Source organism: Stigmatopora argus, chromosome 12 (genome assembly GCF_051989625.1).
Source record: "Stigmatopora argus isolate UIUO_Sarg chromosome 12, RoL_Sarg_1.0, whole genome shotgun sequence".
NCBI classification, from domain to species: Eukaryota; Metazoa; Chordata; class Actinopteri; order Syngnathiformes; family Syngnathidae; genus Stigmatopora; species Stigmatopora argus.
Window position 1 is genome coordinate 4,550,900 of NC_135398.1, and position 20,786 is coordinate 4,571,685.

Below are 20,786 nucleotides of genomic sequence, written 5' to 3' on the forward strand. Positions count from 1 at the left end.
TTAGTTTTCTATGTGCTGTCCGCCGTGGAGTTTTCTGCGTCACTAGCACATTGAAAAACTTTATTGCTCAAACCCGGAAGACAAAAACGGGAGACGTGTCAGGATCCATCTTAATGAGCGACTGCCGACTAGCATAACTTGACGCGGTATTAGATTTGTGCATTTTTCGTGCTTTTAGAGTGATATTTCTCTCAAAGTATATCATTGGAAGGAAAGTACACGCAGGTTCGCGTTAGACATGTTGACGAAGTTTGAAACCAAGTCTGCTCGTGTTAAAGGTAAGGGTTGGTCTGTTGTAGCTAGCTTCAGAGGCTAACGTTAGTAATCCAGAATCCGTATCTGTCTCTAAATGTGTACTAATAAACATTGTTTATTTTTTTTGTGAGGAGTGTTCAATCCATCTTTTGGATTGACCATAGTGTTATATCTATTGATTTTAAAGAAGATACGTTGAAGTACACAAATGTTCCTATCGCCATGCCCAAAAGCTAATGACTTACTCTACATTTAACCTGTAGTCAAGAACAATACATAATTTTCGTCTCATACTTTGTTTGAATTTATTTTACTGTCATGGCAATTTATTTTTTACGTGTTATTTCAGGCCTCAGTTTCCACCCTAAAAGGCCCTGGGTTCTTGCAAGTTTGCATAATGGAGTCATCCAGCTGTGGGACTATCGTATGTGCACGCTCATTGACAAGTTTGATGAGCATGATGGTGAGAGAATACAATTGAGAATTCAGTTTTATTTTATGCATATGGATGTCTGAGAGACAAGCTTTCCTCAAGTGGCACAACGTGTGTCCACACTTGGTCACTGGCTCCCTGTCAATGGGATAATGTTAGACTAACAAATCCAGCCACAAATCCCTAAAAATCGGGAATCACAAATACTCTGTATAAGTGATATGAAATATTATCACAATCCGTAGCTCGATCCGTTGTATTTGGATGTAGATTGCGTATGTTAATCCACAGGTCCCGTTCGAGGAATTGATTTCCACAAGCAGCAGCCCCTCTTTGTGTCTGGAGGGGACGATTACAAAATCAAGGTACATTTTTTTCATGTTGTGGTAGTCCCCCTCCCAACGTATGAACGTATTGTAACTTTACAAATATTTTTATCTGGCAAGGTGTGGAACTACAAGCTGAGACGCTGCCTTTTCACTTTACTCGGACACCTCGATTACATCAGGACCACCTTCTTCCACCATGTGAGTTCTAAAGCAGCCACAGTTAAACCTCATAGAGTACATGTCATTGAAATTTCCTATATTTCCTAATTGGGTCTCTCCGGTAATATGTAAAAGCACCTTAACAACAATGAGTGCTTCCTCTGTTTATCAATGCAAAAAAATGGCGAAAAATTTCCACTGCACACAAAATTTTTTTTAACCCCCAGGAGTATCCCTGGATCCTTAGCGCCTCGGACGACCAGACAATTCGCATCTGGAACTGGCAGTCTAGGACTTGTGTCTGGTAAATTGGAGGACTTGGAAAAGCGGTGCTTATATGTGAAATGGTCATTGATTTTTTTCCCTCACTGCTTCTCCAGCGTGCTGACGGGCCACAATCACTACGTCATGTGCGCCCAGTTCCACCCCTCGGAGGACCTGGTCGTGTCGGCCAGCCTGGACCAAACTGTGCGGGTGTGGGATATCTCTGGTGAGGGCTTTTAGGAGACGGTGGAGCGCAAGGAGGCCGGGCGAGAGTTAGAGGGTGGATAGTGGGTATAGAATGTGAACACACTAATGTCGAAAAATGCGTGGTTTATTTCCATTTTATTTATTTTTTGTTCAAAGAGAATTCCTAATTAGAAATTGTTGACAGAAAAATTCACAAACATGGTTTAAAATCAGATTTTTTGGGGTGGGGGGGGGAGATTACTTGAATAGATGAGTCATTTACAGATATTAAGGAAATTCAAATGAAAAAAAATGTTTAGGTAGAATATTTTTAACCAAATAATGGAAAAATACTGAATGTGTTTGAACAAAATATCACTGAATGATAGAATTTACACAAAAATTGGGGAAACTATCAAAATAGATATGACGAAAATGTTGATTTTTATCAAATGAAAATGAAAAATCACAACTAAGTTACTATAGGAAAATTAAATAATTAGGCTTATAAGAAAGAAAAAAAATGTGGTCAAAGAAAATACATAAAAAAATATGGAAATAAGTACAAATATAATCCTTTGGGTAAATGGCTATGAATGCCTGAATTGTTAAACAAACCAAAAATATATATAAATGGGGACAAACTTGGCAATTCGACAAAACGTGTGTTCATTTTCTATTTGGCGAGAAAGAAACTGTGCCTGCCTCTTCCTCGCCAACAAGTATAGACAAACTGCGGGCTGAATGCGTATTTCCTATCAAATATGAATTGATCTTTGTTACCATCAAATCATATTTGAGGGGAAGGAGCAAGTATTTCCCTTCCTCTGCATGCTTCTTGATGTCATTGCTGTCTGCTTGTCCCTTTTAGGAACCCCTCTCACTCAACAAATCCTCTGTTATTGAGCTCACTGGACATTGTTTGCATTGTCATTGCTTTAATTCCCACTCACACATTCATACTCGCATGCTACCACAATACTACAATTTAATCTGAGAATACCTCATTTGCAAACCCACGGCCTCTTGACCAATTCCTTTTCCGCTATACATCTCCAGTATGACATTTTATGCAAATGAGCATACTGTATTTCCCACATAAGATATTCAGCAACCTAACACAGTTGACATTTTTTAAACTATTAACAGCTTCATGCTAACCTGTCAATTTAAAGTCGCATGTAACTTACCAAGCACGCCATGAGCATCTAATTGATTTACCATTCGGTTCTCGACATCCAACGCCCCATGATAGCACGTCTGTACAACGCCAACCACCACCAGCACCCACGCCCTCCCCCTCCATGTTCCCCCCCGATCCACTGCCCTCCCTGGAAACATCCACACTTGCAAACGGGTTCCTAGTCCATCCCATTTTTCCATTCATTTCTTCTCACTGCTGAACAGGCGTTCGCCACGTGATTTATTCAGGTGCGGGAATCATGATCAACGCTCACTATCCCACAAAAATCCTTACTTCCCAGTCTAAGCCAATCAGACGCCGTGCTGAGGGGAAGCAAATATTTGATTATTTTTCCCTTCCAACCTGAGTGTGTGTCCGCCGGTCCAGCAGTCGTAAAAACTTAAGCTGTCGCTTCTTGTTGCCTTTTCGTCAATTGTGTTGGATTTTTTTATTTTTATTGACTGTATTCTTTCCTCCCGACCCCCAAACAATATGGTGGCCACCCCGCGCATGGGAATATCGGTTGCAGGTTTGCGGAAGAAGAACTTGTCGCCCGGCGCCGTGGAGACGGACGTCCGCGGCATCTCCGGCGTCGACCTGTTCGGCGCCTCCGACGCTGTCGTAAAGCACGTGCTCGAGGTGAGGTGCACTGTAAAAATCAAACTGTCAATGGAAAAGTTGTGCGTGCCTAAAATTTGTACTTAAGAACTAAAGTGTTCACATTTTTGACAGTAACTTGACACTTTACTCATGATAACTGCAAAAATCTATTAGACTTTCATTGAGATTGAGTCAGTTATGTACTTAAACCCCATGATATGTTTTTTCCCACCCCGTTTAATTGATATAAATATGGCATTCCTGACAAAGGAGAATTCCACGGGTACAAATGTCTGCTCACATAGAGCTGCGTCTTTTGTCCAGGGTCACGACCGAGGGGTCAATTGGGCCGCTTTCCATCCCAGCATGCCTCTCATCGTGTCGGGCGCTGATGACAGACAGGTCAAGATTTGGAGGATGAATGGTGAGAACGCAATGGGAAAAAAATCAGAGCATTTCCATATCCACGAAATACATTTAGCTTAGGTAAGGCAGGTAGGTGCCTGGAGACAACTCCTGTTCTCATTGACTTTTTTTTAACAGGATCTATTTTAATTGGTTAAGACTTGGCGTATTGGATTGGATAACTTTATTCATCCCGTATTCGGGAAATTTCATTGTGACAGTAGCAAGAAAAGGCATAGTTATAAGTTAGACAGTACAGTCAAAGGCCGCAGAACAACAAAGCAAAACGCACAAAGTACAAAGCAAATCAAAGTCTCACAACTGTGTCACCAAAGGCGAATAATGGTTCTCCTCCTTCCTCCTCCAGAGTCCAAAGCATGGGAGCTGGACACCTGTCGCGGCCACTACAACAACGTCTCCTGCGCCGTGTTCCACCCACGCCAGGAGCTCATCCTGTCCAACTCGGAGGATAAGAGCATCCGAGTGTGGGACATGTCCAAGAGGACCGGCGTGCAGACTTTCCGTCGGGACCACGACCGCTTCTGGGTGCTCGGCGCGCACCCCAACCTCAACCTCTTCGCCGCGGGTACGTCATCGAGCGGTTTGGAGTGCCGCGTCGGAGGGTTGACGTGAAACCTTTCTCCAGGACACGACAGCGGCATGATAGTGTTCAAATTGGAGCGCGAGCGTCCGGCGTACGCCGTCCACGGCAACATGCTCTATTATGTCAAGGAGCGCTTCCTGCGTCAGCTGGACTTTAACAGCAGCAAGGACACCGCCGTCATGCAGCTGCGCAGGTAAGCCAATTCCAAGCCGTCTTGCTTAATCCTTAATAGGGGAAATTAATATTTGAATATATATCCCAATTACCGTATTTTCCGCACTAAGGTGCACCCAATGTGTGAGAATTTGTTTCATCTATAAGGTGGACCAGATTATAAAATCCTGTGGTGGTGGTGGTGGTAGTAGTAGTAGTAGTTGGGGATTGTTATACATCCACTAGAGAGAGCTGTAGTAATAGTTGTAGGGCTTGGGGTTGATGGAGCTGTGCTAAAAGGAATTTCCTACAATGATTAACTAATACTGATCCATGTATAAGACGCAGTGCCTGCTTTTTAGAAAATTGAAGGCTTTTATTTGGGCTATATAATGTGGAAAATGAAAAAAAACAAAGCTTAGGTGCCCTGTTGGGGGTTAATCGGCTTCATAACATGAACGCAAATGTGAAAATGTCTTCTTACAGTGGATCCAAGTTTCCAGTCTTCAGCATGTCCTACAACCCCGCTGAGAATGCAGTGCTGCTTTGCACTGTGAGTATCGTTGCCAAAACTCGTTGGGGCTTAAAAAGGGCTGGGGGGGGGGGGGTTATGTATGAAGAATGTTTTAAAATAAGCAATGTGTTCTGCTAGTGGGACTGTAAAAATTGACTTTTTTTTAAATTCCTATTTTGACCTGAAATCACTCATAACATGTAATTTAATTAATATTGTTAGGAAAGAACAAAGCATATTTTACCTTGATTTCACTTGATGTTTTTTTTTGCTTGTGTAGTTGCACATTTTGTCATTTAATACTACTGTTTCCCTTTTCATAGAGGGCGACCAACCTGGAGAACAGCACTTACGACCTGTACTCTATTCCCAAAGAGAGCGACTCTCAGAACCCCGATGGTATGGAAACCATCTCACGCAACGATCCTAATTTGCCAATCATGTATTCATGATTTTGTCCATTCCAGCACCTGAAGGGAAGAGGTCCTCTGGCCTTACGGCCGTGTGGGTGGCGAGGAACAGATTTGCTGTCCTGGATCGAATGCACTCTGTAAGAACTGTTTCTATACTCATTTTACCTACCACATTCTGGCGTAAATAGACTTATCATATAAATCAGGTGTAGGGAACCTATGGCTCGGGAGCCATATGTGGCCCTTTCCATGGGTGCATATGGCTCTCAGGTGAAATATGAAAATCAATGGTGAGAGAGCTGAGTCCCAAACATACTAATAGGAGCATCACTGTGGTGTTGACACTACCGCTACCACCACTTTAATCATAATTTTGTTTTTTATTACACTTCTGCATCATTGATACTGATTTATTAGCAACGTCATAAAAATGTTGTCAAATGAATTTGGAGACTTTTTATACTTAAAAGTGGTGAAAGGACAAAAAGATCACACATTTTCATGTAATTTTACTTTTCAATTCTGAGAATGGCTCTCAAGAAATAACATTAGAAAATATGAATTGTTTATGGCTCTCTCCGTCCAAAAGGTTCCTTCCCGACCCCTGATTTAAATGGTCGTACTCCCATTCACCTTTTCGTCTCCTGCAGCTGCTGATCAAGAACCTGAAGAACGAGATCGTGAAAAAAGTGCAGGTGCCGAGCTGCGAGGAGATCTTTTACGCCGGCACCGGCTCGCTGCTGCTGCGCGACGCCGACGGGGTGACGCTGTTCGACGTGCAGCAGAAGCGCTCGCTGGCCACCGTCAAGATCGCCAAGGTCAAATACGTGGTGTGGAGCGCCGACACAAGTCACGTGGCGTTGCTGGCCAAGCACGGTAAGAACGCCGCCGGACCCGCCGACAGTGCCAAGATGAGGAGGCAAAAATTGTTGTCCCCGCATTGTCTTTACAGCCATTATGATCTGCAACCGCAAGCTGGAGAGCCTCTGTAATATTCACGAGAACATCAGAGTGAAGAGCGGCGCCTGGGATGAGAGCGGCGTCTTTATTTACACCACGTCAAATCACATCAAATACGCCCTCACCTCGGGGTACGTGGACACTCTTTCCAGAATATTCCCAGAACAGGTTTTCTTTTTTTTATATCGTAACCAGTTAGCTCCTATGCTACATGATACGCGCACCATAAAAACTTTGAACACAACAGATTGCTCCATTATTGAGTCCAGTTTAGTAAACATTCTGCTCACCAGACACATTAGGTTTTGCTAATGTACATAGTTTTTTTGAATTTTTTTTTTGCTACACTTATTTTGCTAGCAAATCTGAATTTACTACACTTCGCCACGTGTCGCCAAAAATGCTCAAAGTAAGGTTACGTGTGTTTTACGGTGCGTTGGCCGAATTCATATTTAACATGTATTTCTTCACGTAGGGATCATGGCATCATCAGGACGCTGGACCTACCCATTTACGTGACCCGTGTGCGAGGCAACAGCGTGTACTGTTTGGACAGAGAGTGCCGACCCCGCGTTCTCACCATCGATCCCACAGAGTACCGATTTAAACTGGCGCTGGTTAACCGCAAATACGATGAGGTGCGTTTCACGAGTGACCAACTCAATAAGAAATGATCCAAATTTTTACAGGAATTGACTTGAAAGTACCATAAAATGGAAATGAAGGGGGAAAAAAATCACTTAAACTGGCTGCGGGTGCCCAGCGCTAAACGTCCGTCCAATCTATTTTGACTGGGTGGGCTAAATGAACGTTTGTCTAGCGCCGTCCGTCCATGTCGGTAAATAAGTTAACTTTTTTGGCTAAAAATCAACAGGTGCATGAGATCTAGTTGGCATTAATGTGACCTGCGAACACATTTGAGTTTGACATGCCTGGCTTAAAAGGTTCCAAATGAGATTTGTGGTTATGAAAGGTTGGCGTAAAAATCTCTTATTCATAGTGATAGGGGTATTATCAATACACTTTAATCAAAACAGGGAGACATCATTAACATACACTGGCTACAACTTGCAAGGAAAATCACTCCCAACTCGCCCTCGTCCAGGATGATTCTAAAGAAACGGCATCTTCCTCTGTCAATTTAGTTGGCGCATAATCCAAACATTTGAGGTAATCTGATTCAAACAATTGCATAAGCTAACCGAATAACACCATTAAGGTCAAAAAACAACTGCCACATCAATCTCATATTAGATCGGAACCTAAAACACCTGCGTAAGAATTTGCACGAATAAGCATAATTTCTTTATAAGGTAAACAGAGCGACCGTATTTTTTAAACAATAATGCGAGTATTTTCGGAAGTTGATTAGATTATCGCCATCTGCCGGAATCCAAGTCAAAGCAATTTAAGAGTCCCTTGTAGATCTTCATTGTCAACTCCGATCAACAGTCTCGGCCTGGAACATGGTGTCCTGTTCAGTCGATAGTCCTGAAAAAAGTGTATCAAACTTTTTCCTGGTCGTGCACGTGCTAAAGTACGGTACTCTTGCTGACCCTCTGCAGGTTCTTCACATGGTCCGTAACGCCAAGTTGGTGGGGCAGTCTATCATTGCCTACCTTCAGAAGAAGGGCTACCCCGAGGTGGCGCTGCACTTCGTTAAAGATGAGAAGACTCGCTTTAGTCTGGCTTTAGAGTGCGGAAACATTGAGGTAACGTTTGGCTTCCCTCGCGAATGATGCGTTCCTTTCGCTCAATCTCTTTTTGTCTTGATCAAGGTGGCGCTGGAAGCGGCCAAGGCGCTGGACGAGCGCAGCTGCTGGGAGCGTCTGGGCGAAGCGGCGCTCCTGCAGGGCCACCATCAGGTGGTGGAGATGTGCTACCAGAGGACCAAGAACTTTGATAAACTCACGTTCCTCTACCTTATCACTGGCAATCTGGCCAAGCTGCGCAAGATGATGAAAATTGGTGGGAAGGAATTTTCTGCGCTTGATAGTAAACAGGTGCTAAATTGTGACTTCTTCCCCCGTAGCTGAGATTCGGAAGGACATGAGCGGCCATTACCAGGCGGCTCTCTACTTGGGAGATGTCAGCGAGAGAGTTCGCATCCTGAAGAACTGCGGGCAGAGTAAGTTCAAATGCAGCCCATGCCACAATTTGACTGCATTTTTGGTGTACATCCGCAAATGTGGACATCACTGCTGTATGCCAGAATTCAATCGTACCGTATTTTCTCGCATTTACACCGTATTTGTCGCTCAAAAAATGATGACGGAATCGAGGGTATGGCTCATACGTGGACAAATTAGACTTGACATGCCCAAAATGCCATAATGCAGGACAATGTTGTCATTTATTTCAAAATAGAGAAAAGATAAACAAATAAAATGCTTAACAAAATTTATTTTGATGTCTGAATGAAGAAATTCAAGAAGAAGAAAAAACGTACCTTGCATAAAACGTGAACAAACTCACTTCAAAGTAACACATTTGTACTTCCTGTTGAAACCATGAATATGGAGAGCATTAAATGCAATAGAAATTGTAAAATTCAAGGATGTTAATGCAATTTTAAGGGTACGGCTTAAACGCGGAGGCGGCTAATATGCGAGAAATTATGGTAATATAAATAAAATAAATTATAATAAATAATGTTCATTAAAAAATCAGACACTTATTTTTAGTAGTAATAGACTAATTGCTTGCTCTAATTCTTTTATTGATCAAAATGGATTGTACATTTAGCTCAGTTAATGTTAGCTAATGAGAGATGAGTCATTGTTTTGTTCTTCTCCCTAAGCAAGTAAATCAAAGAAAAAGATTTGGAACATTTTGTATTGGCCGGTTTTGGATTTTTCGCTTCATGTACGTATCTCAAGTGCTCCCTCTTCATCCCAGAGTCTCTGGCTTTCCTCACCGCTGCAACGCACGGACTAGATGAAGAAGCCGAGGCCCTCAAAGAGACGTTCGATCCGGAGAAGGACACGGTATGTTGTCAAAAGCACGCCACGTGGTCACATATCACCGGTGTACCGTTGGAGAGCAGCAAGACTTAGAATGAGCTCTCGCAGTTACCTGAGGTGGATGACAACGCCCAGCTCCTGCAGCCACCGCCACCCATCAACCCCCTTGACACCAACTGGCCCCTGCTCACCGTGTCCAAGGGCTTCTTCGAGGGAGCCATCGCAGCGAAAGGTAAAGGGGGAATCGTGCGAGAACACAAGTCAGATGCTGTCAATGCGTGACTTTGTTGTTTCTTTCTTTCTTTCTCTTCTCTCTCGGTAGGAAAAGCAGGTCAGATGGCCGCCGACCTGGATATGGACGCCTCCGGAGCGGAGGGTTGGGGCGACGACGCCGAGCTTCAGCTGGATGATGGTATGCGGTGTGAGCTTTGCCAAACTTTTGGACCAATGCTCACATTTTTCAAATTGGACTATTTTGAAAGTTGCCTTTAGAAAACAAATGCATTGTATGGAGATGAATGCCAACAGCTAATAGCAACAAATGGGATCTTGCCTATATTTTCCTAGTGAAACCGAATATTCTGCCCATATTTGATGGTGTGTCCCCATTTGTGTCTAAGGAGGTGTACTCCAACTTTTGCAGTCATTTATGTGATTTGCCATTTAAGTTTCCAAAGCGCAAGTCCTTACAAAAGAGTAACAAATACATCATATGATGGTATAAGATTCATTTTCGTTCCTTCAGATGGCTTCATGGACGCCCAAGATGGCTTTGGAGAAGAGGGAGGTGCCAAAGAAGATGGAGGAGGCTGGGAAGTGGAGGAGGATCTGGACCTCCCACCCGAGCTGGTAGGGGAACCTGTCGGCTGTTTTCTCTTTAGATCCCTGCACCCTTAAAATCTGTTTTTTTTTCCAGCTTGTACTAGGGCAGGGGTTGGGAACCTTTTTGACAAAGAGAGCCACAAACAATTAATATTTTCTAATGTAATTCCTTGGGAGCCATGCTCCGAAATATTTTTTTTTTTTTTAATTTCACCACTTTTAAAGTGGAAAAAAACTCTGAATACTTTTGACAACATTCTTATGCAGTTGCTAATCAATGAGTATGCATTCCAGAAGAGTCTAATGCAAAAAATAACAAACAAAAAAGAAGATTTAAGCAGCTCTAGACGTAGTATCTCAGCCCTGTCACCAGCGGTTTCCATATTTTATCATATAGGTTAGCGGAGAGCCAGATGCACCCATCAAAAAAAGCCACTTGTGGCTCCTGAGCTATAGATTCCCTACCCCTGTACTAGGATAAAGCTCAAACTACTCCAACTCTTACTCGTTGCCGTCACTAAAGAAGCCTTATGTGAAACCTACACGATCATACATTTTGTTCTCCATCATTCAGGACTTGCCAGCCGGCGCAGGTGGATCGGCCGAGGACGGCTTCTTCGTGCCGCCCACCAAGGGGACCAGTCCCACGCAGATGTGGTGCAACAACTCGCAGCTGCCGGTGGACCACATCCTGGGGGGCTCCTTTGAGACGGCGATGAGAGTACGTTGCCGATCGGAACACGGGCGCAAACCAAGGGAGCGCTTGCTAAAATGGTTGCCACTTCAAACAGCTGCTCCACGACCAAGTGGGAGTGGTCAACTTCGGCCCGTACAAGGCGCTCTTCATGCAGACCCTGTCCAGGGGCCGCACCTGCTACCTGGCCCTGCCCTCCTTGCCGTGCCTGAGGGGAAACCTGCAGAGGAACTGGAAGGACTGCGGGGCCAAGCAGGGGCTGCCGGCCGTGGGGCTCCGCCTCGCCGACCTCATCGCCCGCCTGCAGCAGTGCTACCAGATGACCACCTCCGGGCGCTTCGAGGAGGCCGTGGAACGCTTCCGGGCCATCCTGTTGTCGGTGCCGCTGCTGGTCGTCGACAACAAGCAGGAGATTGCCGAAGTGAGTATGCAGCTGTCTTGTATTGTGCAGGCTTTTGCATGTTTCCCAAGTAGCCAGAAAAACTCTTAAATCCACTTCATCAAAGCTGCAAGAACCCTGATTAAAGCCACAAATATTTTAGCGAGCATTTTGGCTTTCCAAAAAAAGCGCTAACGCTATTGCAGAGAAATGAAGTTTCATAACAGTGCTGTAAACAGCAAAAAAGTTTTTGTTGTGTATTAATTTTGTCTGTCTGTCTTTGTGTATTAATTCATTTATATCATAGGCTCAGCAGTTGATCACCATTTGCAAAGAGTATATTGTGGGTCTGACGATGGAGACGGAGAGGAAGAAGCTTCCGAAAGACACGTTGGAGCAACAAAAGAGGCTCTGTGAGGTCAGGCTGATTTCATTTAATCATCTCTGGAGCTTTTTGGTTTTTTTTTCCACCCCATGTAGTAACATGCTGCCTAATTCGTCGTCCCGCTCAGATGGCTGCCTACTTCACCCACTGCAACCTCCAGCCCGTCCACATGGTGCTAGTGTTGCGTACCGCTCTCAACCTTTTCTTCAAGCTGCGCAACTTCAAAACTGCCACCGGCTTCGCGCGCCGCCTGCTCGAGCTCGGCCCCAAACCCGACGTCGCACAGCAGGTTGCTTTCCGATCTTTACGTTACGTTGTGCTCCACAGACATGATTTGTCTGTATTATTATTCAAACCCTTTTGTCCGCAACTCTCCCCCCCCCAACCCCCTCCCACCCAATTCAGACACGCAAAATTATGGCAGCGTGCGAAAAGAACCTGACCGACGCTCACCAGTTGAACTACGATCCTCACAATCCGTTCGACCTGTGCGCCGCCTCCTACGTCCCGCTGTACCGTGGGCGTCCCGTGGAGAAGTGCCCGCTATCGGGGGCCTGCTACTGCCCCCCCTATAAGGGGCAGGTGTGCAGGGTCACTCAGGTAGGGTGAAATGACAAAGCAGAGTAGGGCAATTTGATGGCCTTGGACATCAAGTTAATGTTTTCTTTCACATTTCAGGTGACTGAGATTGGCAAGGATGTGATTGGCCTGCGGGTTAGTCCACTTCAGTTTCGTTAAGCAGACCGAAGGAAATGTCCCTGGAAAAAAAACAATGAATAGCAACTAATATGTATCCCAACTTTGCGATGTAATCCTTTCAGTTTATGTGAAAATCTTATAAGTTTTTAGGCTTGGCTTCATCTTGTGTCTTGGCTTTCATTCTGTGTCAAATGCAAAACAAATCAACGCAAAGTATCCTGGGGAAGAGGAGAAATAAAACCTGACAAGTATGAGACAAGTGTGTTTTATATTTTATGAGGTGCCAATGATTGCCAATGGAAATTACCAAAATTATAAATGTCCTTGGTGAATGCCACGGAAAGGGAGTGTGACAAACACAAACAAAAATATATTTAGTGACCATTTAGAATATCATTAGTGTTTTTTTAATTTACTAAAATAAAAATATTTAAAAAGAGCGAGTTTAAATACTTAAATACTAAAAAAAATTAACCCCTCGTGAAGTTGCGCATGTAAACCGGAAGTCAAATATCGGAACCGTCCTTTTTCTGACGTCATTTCCTGTTGTGTTAGTCTTCTTTCAAACCAGGAAGATGGAGTTAGTACTGTCAAACAAATTGACTTTAATTTTTCTCCTTTATTTGTGCTTCGTCGGTAAGTTGATACAATGACTCATTTAGTTTATCGGCGAGTCGTGGTTTCGTGAAGTAGTTTGTTTCGGGGACAAAACAGAACGCTTCTTACGACTTCTTTTGTGAGTCAGCTAGCTGTATGCTAGGCTATATGGGGACCGACATCCCTTGAATCTTTTTTCTATCTGAAATACCGGCTTAGTATTATGTCATTCTGTGTACGAATTAGTCGGGTGGTTGATGTTTGAATAACAAAAGTGTGGTTTTATTGAAAGTCTGAATGAGTACCGGAAATATGGGAGGCTGATGTTGAGCGTGACTACTCGTGATTTCCAGCAGCCGCCCGGAGCCCAAACGCACTTTGAATTGGAATCCTATCTGGGGCTTATGAGATTGTGCATTAAGTCACATTTAACCAACTGCACTCTGATTTGTTCGGCGTGCAAGAAAGCAACATTTAAAGTATTTTTGTGCACATTGATGCACGACTATTGTTCAAGCTTTGTGCACCGTAAAATCGACTTGACAAGTAATTTATACACGAACCACACTTGGAATGTCGGTCTTTTTTCTGTTTAAAATATTTTTTGGAATTTTATTTGAGCTTTGTCTAATTCTAACTTTGCCGGGTGAGTCGGCGCTACTATATATTTCACAAGTTCAAGACTAGACACAATATCAAATCTTTGCTTTTCAATGGTCCTGCAGGTGCCGGTTGTACTTCAGTGGCGAAGAAAATCTACGTTAAACTCAACACCACCATCCCGTGTGTGCGGCTTCTCAATGCCACGCATCAGATTGGCTGCCAGTGTGAGTAACGGCAATGTACGACTTAGAAAATATGCCACCGGTTGCACGGGAAAACTTAAATGCTTCCTTCTCCAGCCTCCTTGTCCGGTGATGTGGGGGTGCTCTATGTTTTGGAGTCTGAGGAAAACCTTGACTTTGTGCTGCGTACGGGTCTCCACCCTCCTTATATGGTCATCCTAGAACACCGCTTTTTTACCAGGTACGCATCCCCTCCCGTTCTGTCTAGTACCGGAGCAGGAGGATGAAACGAGCTATGTGATTGGACATTGTCCAGGGGGTCTGAACAAGGTCAAATATAACCATTTCCATATTTAATGGTCTGTGGCCATAGGTCCATCATGATGAAACTAAAGAATAGTTCCAGCCGGGTGGCAGGTGTTGCGGTTGTGGCACCAAACGCCAACCCGCAGCAAGGCGTCTCCCCGCACACTTCGTGTCCCAATGAGAACTCAGGTGACTTTTTCTATTTATGTTTGATATCAACCAATGAGTGCAAGCAAGTATTTTTTCCCATTTTTTCCCCATAAACATTTGTTTTCATCCAATCAGGTTTTATCTGAAAAATATTTGGACTGAAAATCATGTAGAAAAAAAAAGCAAGTCACTTGAAATCTCAACTTTATGGGCAATCATGAACACATCGTGGTAGACAAGAGCTTTAAAACAAAGCAGACATACTGATGCCGTTTGATCTTCATATCAGGCGTGTATTCCGAGAGCTACGACCCCACGTTGGCAAACTGCGGCGCCACCGTTTGGAATCCACTTGGCAGTGGCCTGTCTTATGAGGAGTTTGACTTCCCCATCTTCACCCTTAAGGACGACGAAGAATCCCACCTCATCCGGCAGGTAGGTGGCGCACATCAATTCAGTCACTTTCGCGAGACCGACGCGCATTTGATTTCTTTCCGGCTTCTTTCTCGGCAGTGCTACCTGGACCATAATCGGGTGGTGAACGGCAGTGCACCCGTGTACCCTCTGTGCGCCATGCAGCTCTACTCGCACATGTCGGCGGTCACCGACACGGTCACCTGCATGAGGAGGAACATCAATTTCAGCATCACGCCAGGTAATTTGCTTTGAATTTGTTCGCGCTCTGACAAAAATGCCCCTTGACACTACTTCTCTTCGTAGAGGTCGTGTGTGACCCGTTGGGCGACTTCAACATTTGGGCCGGCACCAGGCCACTCAACAGCACGGCAAAAGGACACAAGACCGGGGAGAGCGTCGTCATCGCCGCTGCTCATGTGAGTTACAGGAGTCATTATTTTGGAATTTATACCACAAAAACTTGGGTGGATGTAAGTATATTTCAGATATAATATATATATATAGATATAATAATAATGTAAATAAATATATAGATATAATAATAATATTTCAGAAACACGCTTATTTATTTATATATTTATTCATGTATTTATTTATTTATTTCTTGACTTACTTATTACCTATCTATTTATGTCTAAAATGCCTTTCCTATTTCTGCATCCTCGCCCTCTTGCTACTGTGACAACAAAATTCCCCGAATACGGGATGGATAAAGTTATCCAATCCAAGTTGGTTGGCATTGATCAACAAAAACATAAACGCACTTCCTTTTTTTTTTCATTAGTACCTCTACTTCCGAATGCTTCTACATACAAATTTTTCAGATCACCAAACATTTAGATTTGCAAATGACTGTTCCAAGATACATCAAGCTGTCCAACTTACAAATGGAAGTACAAGTGCAATACTACAAATTGGAGGAGTGATTTGAATCTAAATATAAATATTGCTTAGAACCACAACCGACTCAGTGAATCCAATGGGCATATGGAAACAGCTTTTCCCCCTGTGCAGCTGGACAGCCGATCCTTCTTCTTCGACATAGCTCCGGGAGCAGAGAGCGGCGCCTCGGGCTTTATCACCCTTTTGGCGGCCGCCCACGCCCTGAGCAATGTCACTCAGGAGGCGCCCCCCGACCGCACCATCCTCTACACCTTCTTCCAGGGGGTCTGTCCACTATTATTCTCCTTCTTGTTTCATTTTCTTTTTGAAATCCAACTGAATAACGCAACCCTACCGGCCCGCAGGAGACCTTTGACTACATTGGAAGTTCCAGGATGGTGTTTGACATGGAGAACAAGCAATTTGTGGTGGACCTGGACAACGTTCATTCTGTGCTGGAAGTCGGACAGGTGTGTAAACGAATGTCCAGTGGCTGGTTGGGTGGGGTCAATGCAAACGATAACTGTATGCCTGATTTAAACCTCTTTTGAATGGCGCTAAAAAAACAATCTTTCGCTTTATGGAGCAATTACAGTGGTACCTCGTGATACGACAGCTCGTCATACAACATGCTCGTGTTACGACGGAAATTTCGATCGAATAATTCGCCCGAGATACAATCAAAATTTCGTGATGCGACCAAGCCAGGTGGCCATGGCACTGTCTTTTTTGCATCTCTTTCGCGAAATGTGTCTAATTTGACTCCTATTAAACACATTTTATTACTATTAAACCACTTGTTATTTATTACTTTCTCAATATATGGCAAATTAGAAGAAATAAAACATTTTTTCCAATCCAATATCCTGTTTTTGGTGTTTTTTCAGAGGGTTGAAACGAATTAATTTGTTTTCAATTCATTTCAATGGGAAACGTCCGCTCGAGTTAGGAAAAGCTCGTCATACGATCTCAGTCTCGGAACGGATTACGATCGTATGTCGAGGTACCACTGTATGTGTCAGGTGCGCAAAGTAGTTTTTATGGGCATCGCATGCCAGAATTGGTTTCCACAGCGTATGTAACTCATCAGAATGTGTTCACCCAGGTGGGCCAGCGCGCCGAATCCCGACTGTGGCTCCACTCTGATCCCGTCTCGCGGAGGAACGCCAGCGTCGACCAGGAGGTTCGTCCACCTCCCTTCGCATTCCAGCCAGCACTTCATTTCGCCTTCATTTACAATCCCGCTCGGTTTCGGCAGGTAAAGTCGTTGGTGGAGAACATCCAGTCAGCCGTGACGGAGTTAAACGTCTCGGCGAGCGAGCCCGACTCGTCGCAGGCGCTGCCACCCTCGTCCTTCCAGCGCTTCTTGCGCTCGCGGGCCATCCCCGGCGTGGTGATCGAGGACCACCGGTCAGAATTCCGCAACAGGTGAAGCAGTCCCGCTTAATTTAGTTAAAACTAAAAATGAATGGGGCAATAGTAAATGTTGTCAATTTATCTTGTTAATTTTTAAATAGTTAACGTAAAAATTAAACACTTTCATTTAAAAAAAAATGTCTACGATTAAAAAAAGGGTATTAGTAATGCTGTTTTTTAAAACTAAAATAGTCACTTGCCCTATGAGGTAAAGTCCATTTTTGTCTTCAGGTTTTATCAGAGCATGTATGACAACGGCGAATACCTGAGCGTGTCGTACCCGCAGAACATGACCCAAGAAGAGCAGCTGCAGTTTGTCACAGACGCGGCCAAGGTTTGTCTTAGTTCGTTGGAAAATCGACTTGCGCTGCAACTGATTTTAATTCATTTATTTTAAAATAAGGGTCTGGCCGAGGTGGCCACAGTGGTGGCACGAAGTTTGTACAAGCAGGCGGGAGGGGAAGAATCCCGGCTCAGCAGCATCAACGCCGATCCCCAAATAGTAAGTTTTTTTTTTTTTTTTCATCTGTGTTTATCTCACTTAAGTTCTGGACTCAGATTTTTCTGGGCCGAGTCACTTGACGTGTTTGTAAGCAACGTGTTCTGTCCTTAAGGTGACCCAGATGCTTTACACGTTCCTCGTCCAGTCAAATAACAGCTGGCTGCAGCAGATAGTTCCCGAGGACCTCGCAGTCCACTTGAGTGAGTCGGAATATTATTAACTCTTTATAGGACGAGTGACTTTTTTGATCATTTTAAAAACTTGGCCAAAAAGACCTTTTTTTTAAATTATCATTATTATTTTTTCAATCTTAGCAATGAAAAACGGAAATACATATTTTTGTTTACGTCCTCCTTTTTTTTGTTTTCAAGAACATTTTAAATAGAGAATAATTGCTGATCTTTTTTGCTAAAAGAAATTTTAAAAAGTTTTTTTTATATAAAAAAATATGTATTAAGTCAATGGCTGCCGCTGACAAGCATAAATTGAAATAATTAGAAATGCTCATTTTTAAATGGACAGCACGATACATCCGATTTATTTTGACGGGTACGGCTAACGACTATCATCCGCTGTGCCAGCCTTCGTTAACATAATGGATTTGACGTCTCACGCCACCGTTGGCAAGCAACGAGCCGAACGAGTATCCTACGAGTTGAAGTTAAAATCCCTTCTCTGCACAGAGGACACAGCCACCAACTTCTACGTGGGCATAGCCCAGCAGAAGAGCGAGCCCACCTACCTGGTGCAGTACCTTCTGGCCAACCTGACGGGCAGCGTGGTCAACGTCACCCAACAGGACTGTCAGAGCCAGCGGATGAACAATAGCGACACCGACAGCAAACACGTGAGTGGCCCCCCCGACTCTTGGCTCCAAAAATAGCAAAAAAACTAACAAGCGTTACCGTAACCTCCTATTAGTTTTACACGTACACGTGGGTTCAAGGCGCGATGGCGCCCAACGCCACCGAGAGGCAGAGCTACTGCATCCGCTCCACGGTGCATCTCTCGAAGGCTCTTTCGCCAGCCTTTGACCCCCTGGAAGAGTTCACCTCCAAGGACTACTCCACTTGGACAGAGTCTCGCTGGAAGATCATCAAAGGCCGAATCTTCCTGGTGGCCAGTCATGAGCTGGAGGTACGAGACTTATGATATCCATGCAATGTACCACTGTGTATGATTTCATCGCAGCAACTTTTTTTTGACTCTTTTGTCACTCTTTAAATCCAAACTCATTTTTTGTCACAAGCCACGTCGTAGTTTCGATTCCATCCAGAGGGCCGTTGTGTCTTCCAGCTCGGCTTCCAAAATTAATTGATGAATGCATTTTTCGATCGTGCTGATCGATAGATCATTTTTGGACACTCAAATTAGTACAAATCTTCTGCTATTATTGATTTAAAAAGGAGAAACACAGGAAAAATTCCCTATACTGTAATCCCTCGAATATTGCGGTTAATGTAGACCAGAAATCGCAAAGTAGGGTCACCCCTATTATAACTACCTTTTTGTCAGTGCTGAGTCCTAGTAGCAAAAGTGGCTTCCAATTTCGAGTTTCAGTGTGGATTTTTACATTTGTAACTTGGATTTTTTTTCTCTTTTTATAATCAATTATGGAAAAAATTGCCATAAAAGTGAAGACGCGATAATCGATGAATACTGTAAATCTGTCATTTTTATTTGAATTTGATCATAAAAACAGGAAATAGGCATTCACCATTTACTTTCTCGGGTCGCACAAAATGAGGTGGAGGGCCAGATTTGGCCCCTGGGCTGCCACTTTGACACCAGTGCAGTAGATCCTCTGTTCTTTTGCATTGTGGTTTATTTACTTTTGCTTTGTATCTCTTTGTTAATTTGGTTGTGTGCTGAATTTTGGGGAAAAAAAATATCAATTCAACCCGTACAAACACAAAATCTGGTTTTCATTTTTGTTCTTCTTTTTCTTCCACCGCCGAGTAGATGATGACTCTGGGTGTGGGTGTGGGCGTGCTGATCACCTCCCTCCTGCTCACCTACGTGCTGAGCTCCAGGGCTGACATCCTGTTCAGCTCGCAGAGGGAGCCCACCAACGCCACGTACTGATCCCAAGAACCACGACTACAAATATTCCCCACTACTACTACTACTACTACAACACACACACCCGTATGCAGACCCGGACTACATTGCTTCAATCCAAAAACACACAATCGGGTACTTGCGCCTCCCGAAGGTTGTTTTAGACCTCAAAATGGTGGCCCGTGGGGGTTCCAAAACATCTGGTCAGGTACCAGCAGCAGGCCTTGATGTTCTTATTTCTTTTAAATTAATGATTTCCTTTTCATTTTGGTTTGTACGAACAATGGCGAGTGAGTGTTTGAGTGAGTTCTATCGTTGATTGTGAAAACATGAGAAATGGTTAATGTGTGAGAGAGGTTGATGTGTGCAATACTGTAATCTATGTTGTAAATAAGTGTAATTATCTCCAACGTTAAGAAACCACTTTTTTGTTTAGAGTCCCGTTGAACAAAAGAGCGGCACTCGGTTGTCATGTATTCTGGAACAACGTGTTTTGCACTGCTTACTTCCATTTTGAGTTCTTTCTTTGGTCGACAATGATCGTTTCCTAAATGTTGATATCCGTGACGGCAATCTTAGATGTGCCGTGATGCCTTGAGGAGTAAATAAACACTGCTTTTACAGGTGGTACTTTTCTTCAATATAGAAAGTAGGTAAAATAACGTGCTATTTTTCCACTTCATTATTATAACAGCGTATTTCGTCCCTCTCCACCCAACGTACCATATCTAATTTCTATGCAACTCTAATAGACCTTATGTAATTCATCTATACAACTCTATTGTTCCATATTTAATGCTCTTTAAAACTAACGAACCATAATGTTCTTTACAATTAAAATAGAGTGTATGGAACGGTAATTAACAATACATTTAAAAGTAAACAATAAATACTTATGTCCCCCTTATCATATCTTTCAGGCGAGTTCAAATGATTACAGCAGTCTGAAGATGGCAACAGAACAGCTATGATGATTACATGTAAGTATATATAAATAAATTATATTGTTTGTATTTCCTAAAATATAATTTTAAGTTTTTTGTTGTTTTTTTACAATAATATATATTTTTTTGTATGTGAAATTTATTTGTTACCCGACGTCGTCGAGTTGACGTTTAAACGTGGAGCTAAGCCCCGCCTCTTCCGCCGAACTTCTCAGCGGGCAGGCAGGCGATGGGCGGGGCCAGGGGAGTGAGTGAGGGGGGGCTTTCACGGCCAAGCGGAAAGAAAGTGGAAAGTGAGACAAATAGCTGCATGGACACTCTGCCAT

The 20,786-nt window shown here is 43.6% G+C and overlaps 2 protein-coding genes across 2 annotated transcripts; both read left to right on the forward strand.

Moving 5' to 3' along the window:
- Nucleotides 1–66: 66 nt before the first annotated feature.
- On the forward strand, nucleotides 67–12,659 carry copa (COPI coat complex subunit alpha). Its single transcript, XM_077614637.1, has 29 exons — nucleotides 67–278; nucleotides 605–718; nucleotides 980–1,053; nucleotides 1,135–1,215; nucleotides 1,404–1,480; nucleotides 1,557–1,666; nucleotides 3,339–3,448; nucleotides 3,734–3,833; nucleotides 4,182–4,400; nucleotides 4,461–4,611; nucleotides 5,058–5,124; nucleotides 5,409–5,484; nucleotides 5,553–5,635; nucleotides 6,149–6,374; nucleotides 6,451–6,589; nucleotides 6,934–7,096; nucleotides 8,024–8,170; nucleotides 8,237–8,426; nucleotides 8,491–8,586; nucleotides 9,357–9,445; nucleotides 9,530–9,653; nucleotides 9,744–9,833; nucleotides 10,167–10,270; nucleotides 10,818–10,964; nucleotides 11,035–11,358; nucleotides 11,624–11,734; nucleotides 11,829–11,990; nucleotides 12,107–12,301; nucleotides 12,380–12,659. The coding sequence occupies exons 1-29, from the start codon at nucleotides 239–241 to the stop codon at nucleotides 12,437–12,439; spliced, it is 3,669 nt and encodes a 1,222-aa protein (XP_077470763.1). The 5' UTR covers nucleotides 67–238; the 3' UTR covers nucleotides 12,440–12,659.
- A 261-nt stretch (nucleotides 12,660–12,920) lies between these two features.
- ncstn (nicastrin) lies at nucleotides 12,921–20,143 on the forward strand. The gene is made up of 17 exons (XM_077616159.1): nucleotides 12,921–13,036; nucleotides 13,723–13,824; nucleotides 13,900–14,023; nucleotides 14,156–14,277; nucleotides 14,528–14,673; nucleotides 14,752–14,893; nucleotides 14,959–15,071; nucleotides 15,670–15,822; nucleotides 15,903–16,007; nucleotides 16,643–16,720; nucleotides 16,796–16,965; nucleotides 17,185–17,287; nucleotides 17,357–17,455; nucleotides 17,568–17,655; nucleotides 18,139–18,302; nucleotides 18,377–18,592; nucleotides 19,418–20,143. Exons 1-17 carry the CDS (start codon nucleotides 12,976–12,978, stop codon nucleotides 19,538–19,540), a joined length of 2,109 nt encoding a protein of 702 aa, XP_077472285.1. The 5' UTR covers nucleotides 12,921–12,975; the 3' UTR covers nucleotides 19,541–20,143.
- The last annotated feature ends 643 nt before the right edge of the window (nucleotides 20,144–20,786 follow it).

Coding starts and splice junctions, on each gene's coding strand:
- copa (XM_077614637.1), top strand. CDS start 239: ATGTTGACGAAGTTTGAAACCAAGTCTGCTCGTGTTAAAG. Junction 1,216..1,403: donor GGACCACCTTCTTCCACCAT/GTGAGTTCTAAA, acceptor TTTAACCCCCAG/GAGTATCCCTGGATCCTTAG. Junction 5,125..5,408: donor ATGCAGTGCTGCTTTGCACT/GTGAGTATCGTT, acceptor CCCTTTTCATAG/AGGGCGACCAACCTGGAGAA.
- ncstn (XM_077616159.1), top strand. CDS start 12,976: ATGGAGTTAGTACTGTCAAACAAATTGACTTTAATTTTTCTCCTTTAT. Junction 14,894..14,958: donor CAATTTCAGCATCACGCCAG/GTAATTTGCTTT, acceptor TTCTCTTCGTAG/AGGTCGTGTGTGACCCGTTG. Junction 16,008..16,642: donor CTGTGCTGGAAGTCGGACAG/GTGTGTAAACGA, acceptor GTGTTCACCCAG/GTGGGCCAGCGCGCCGAATC.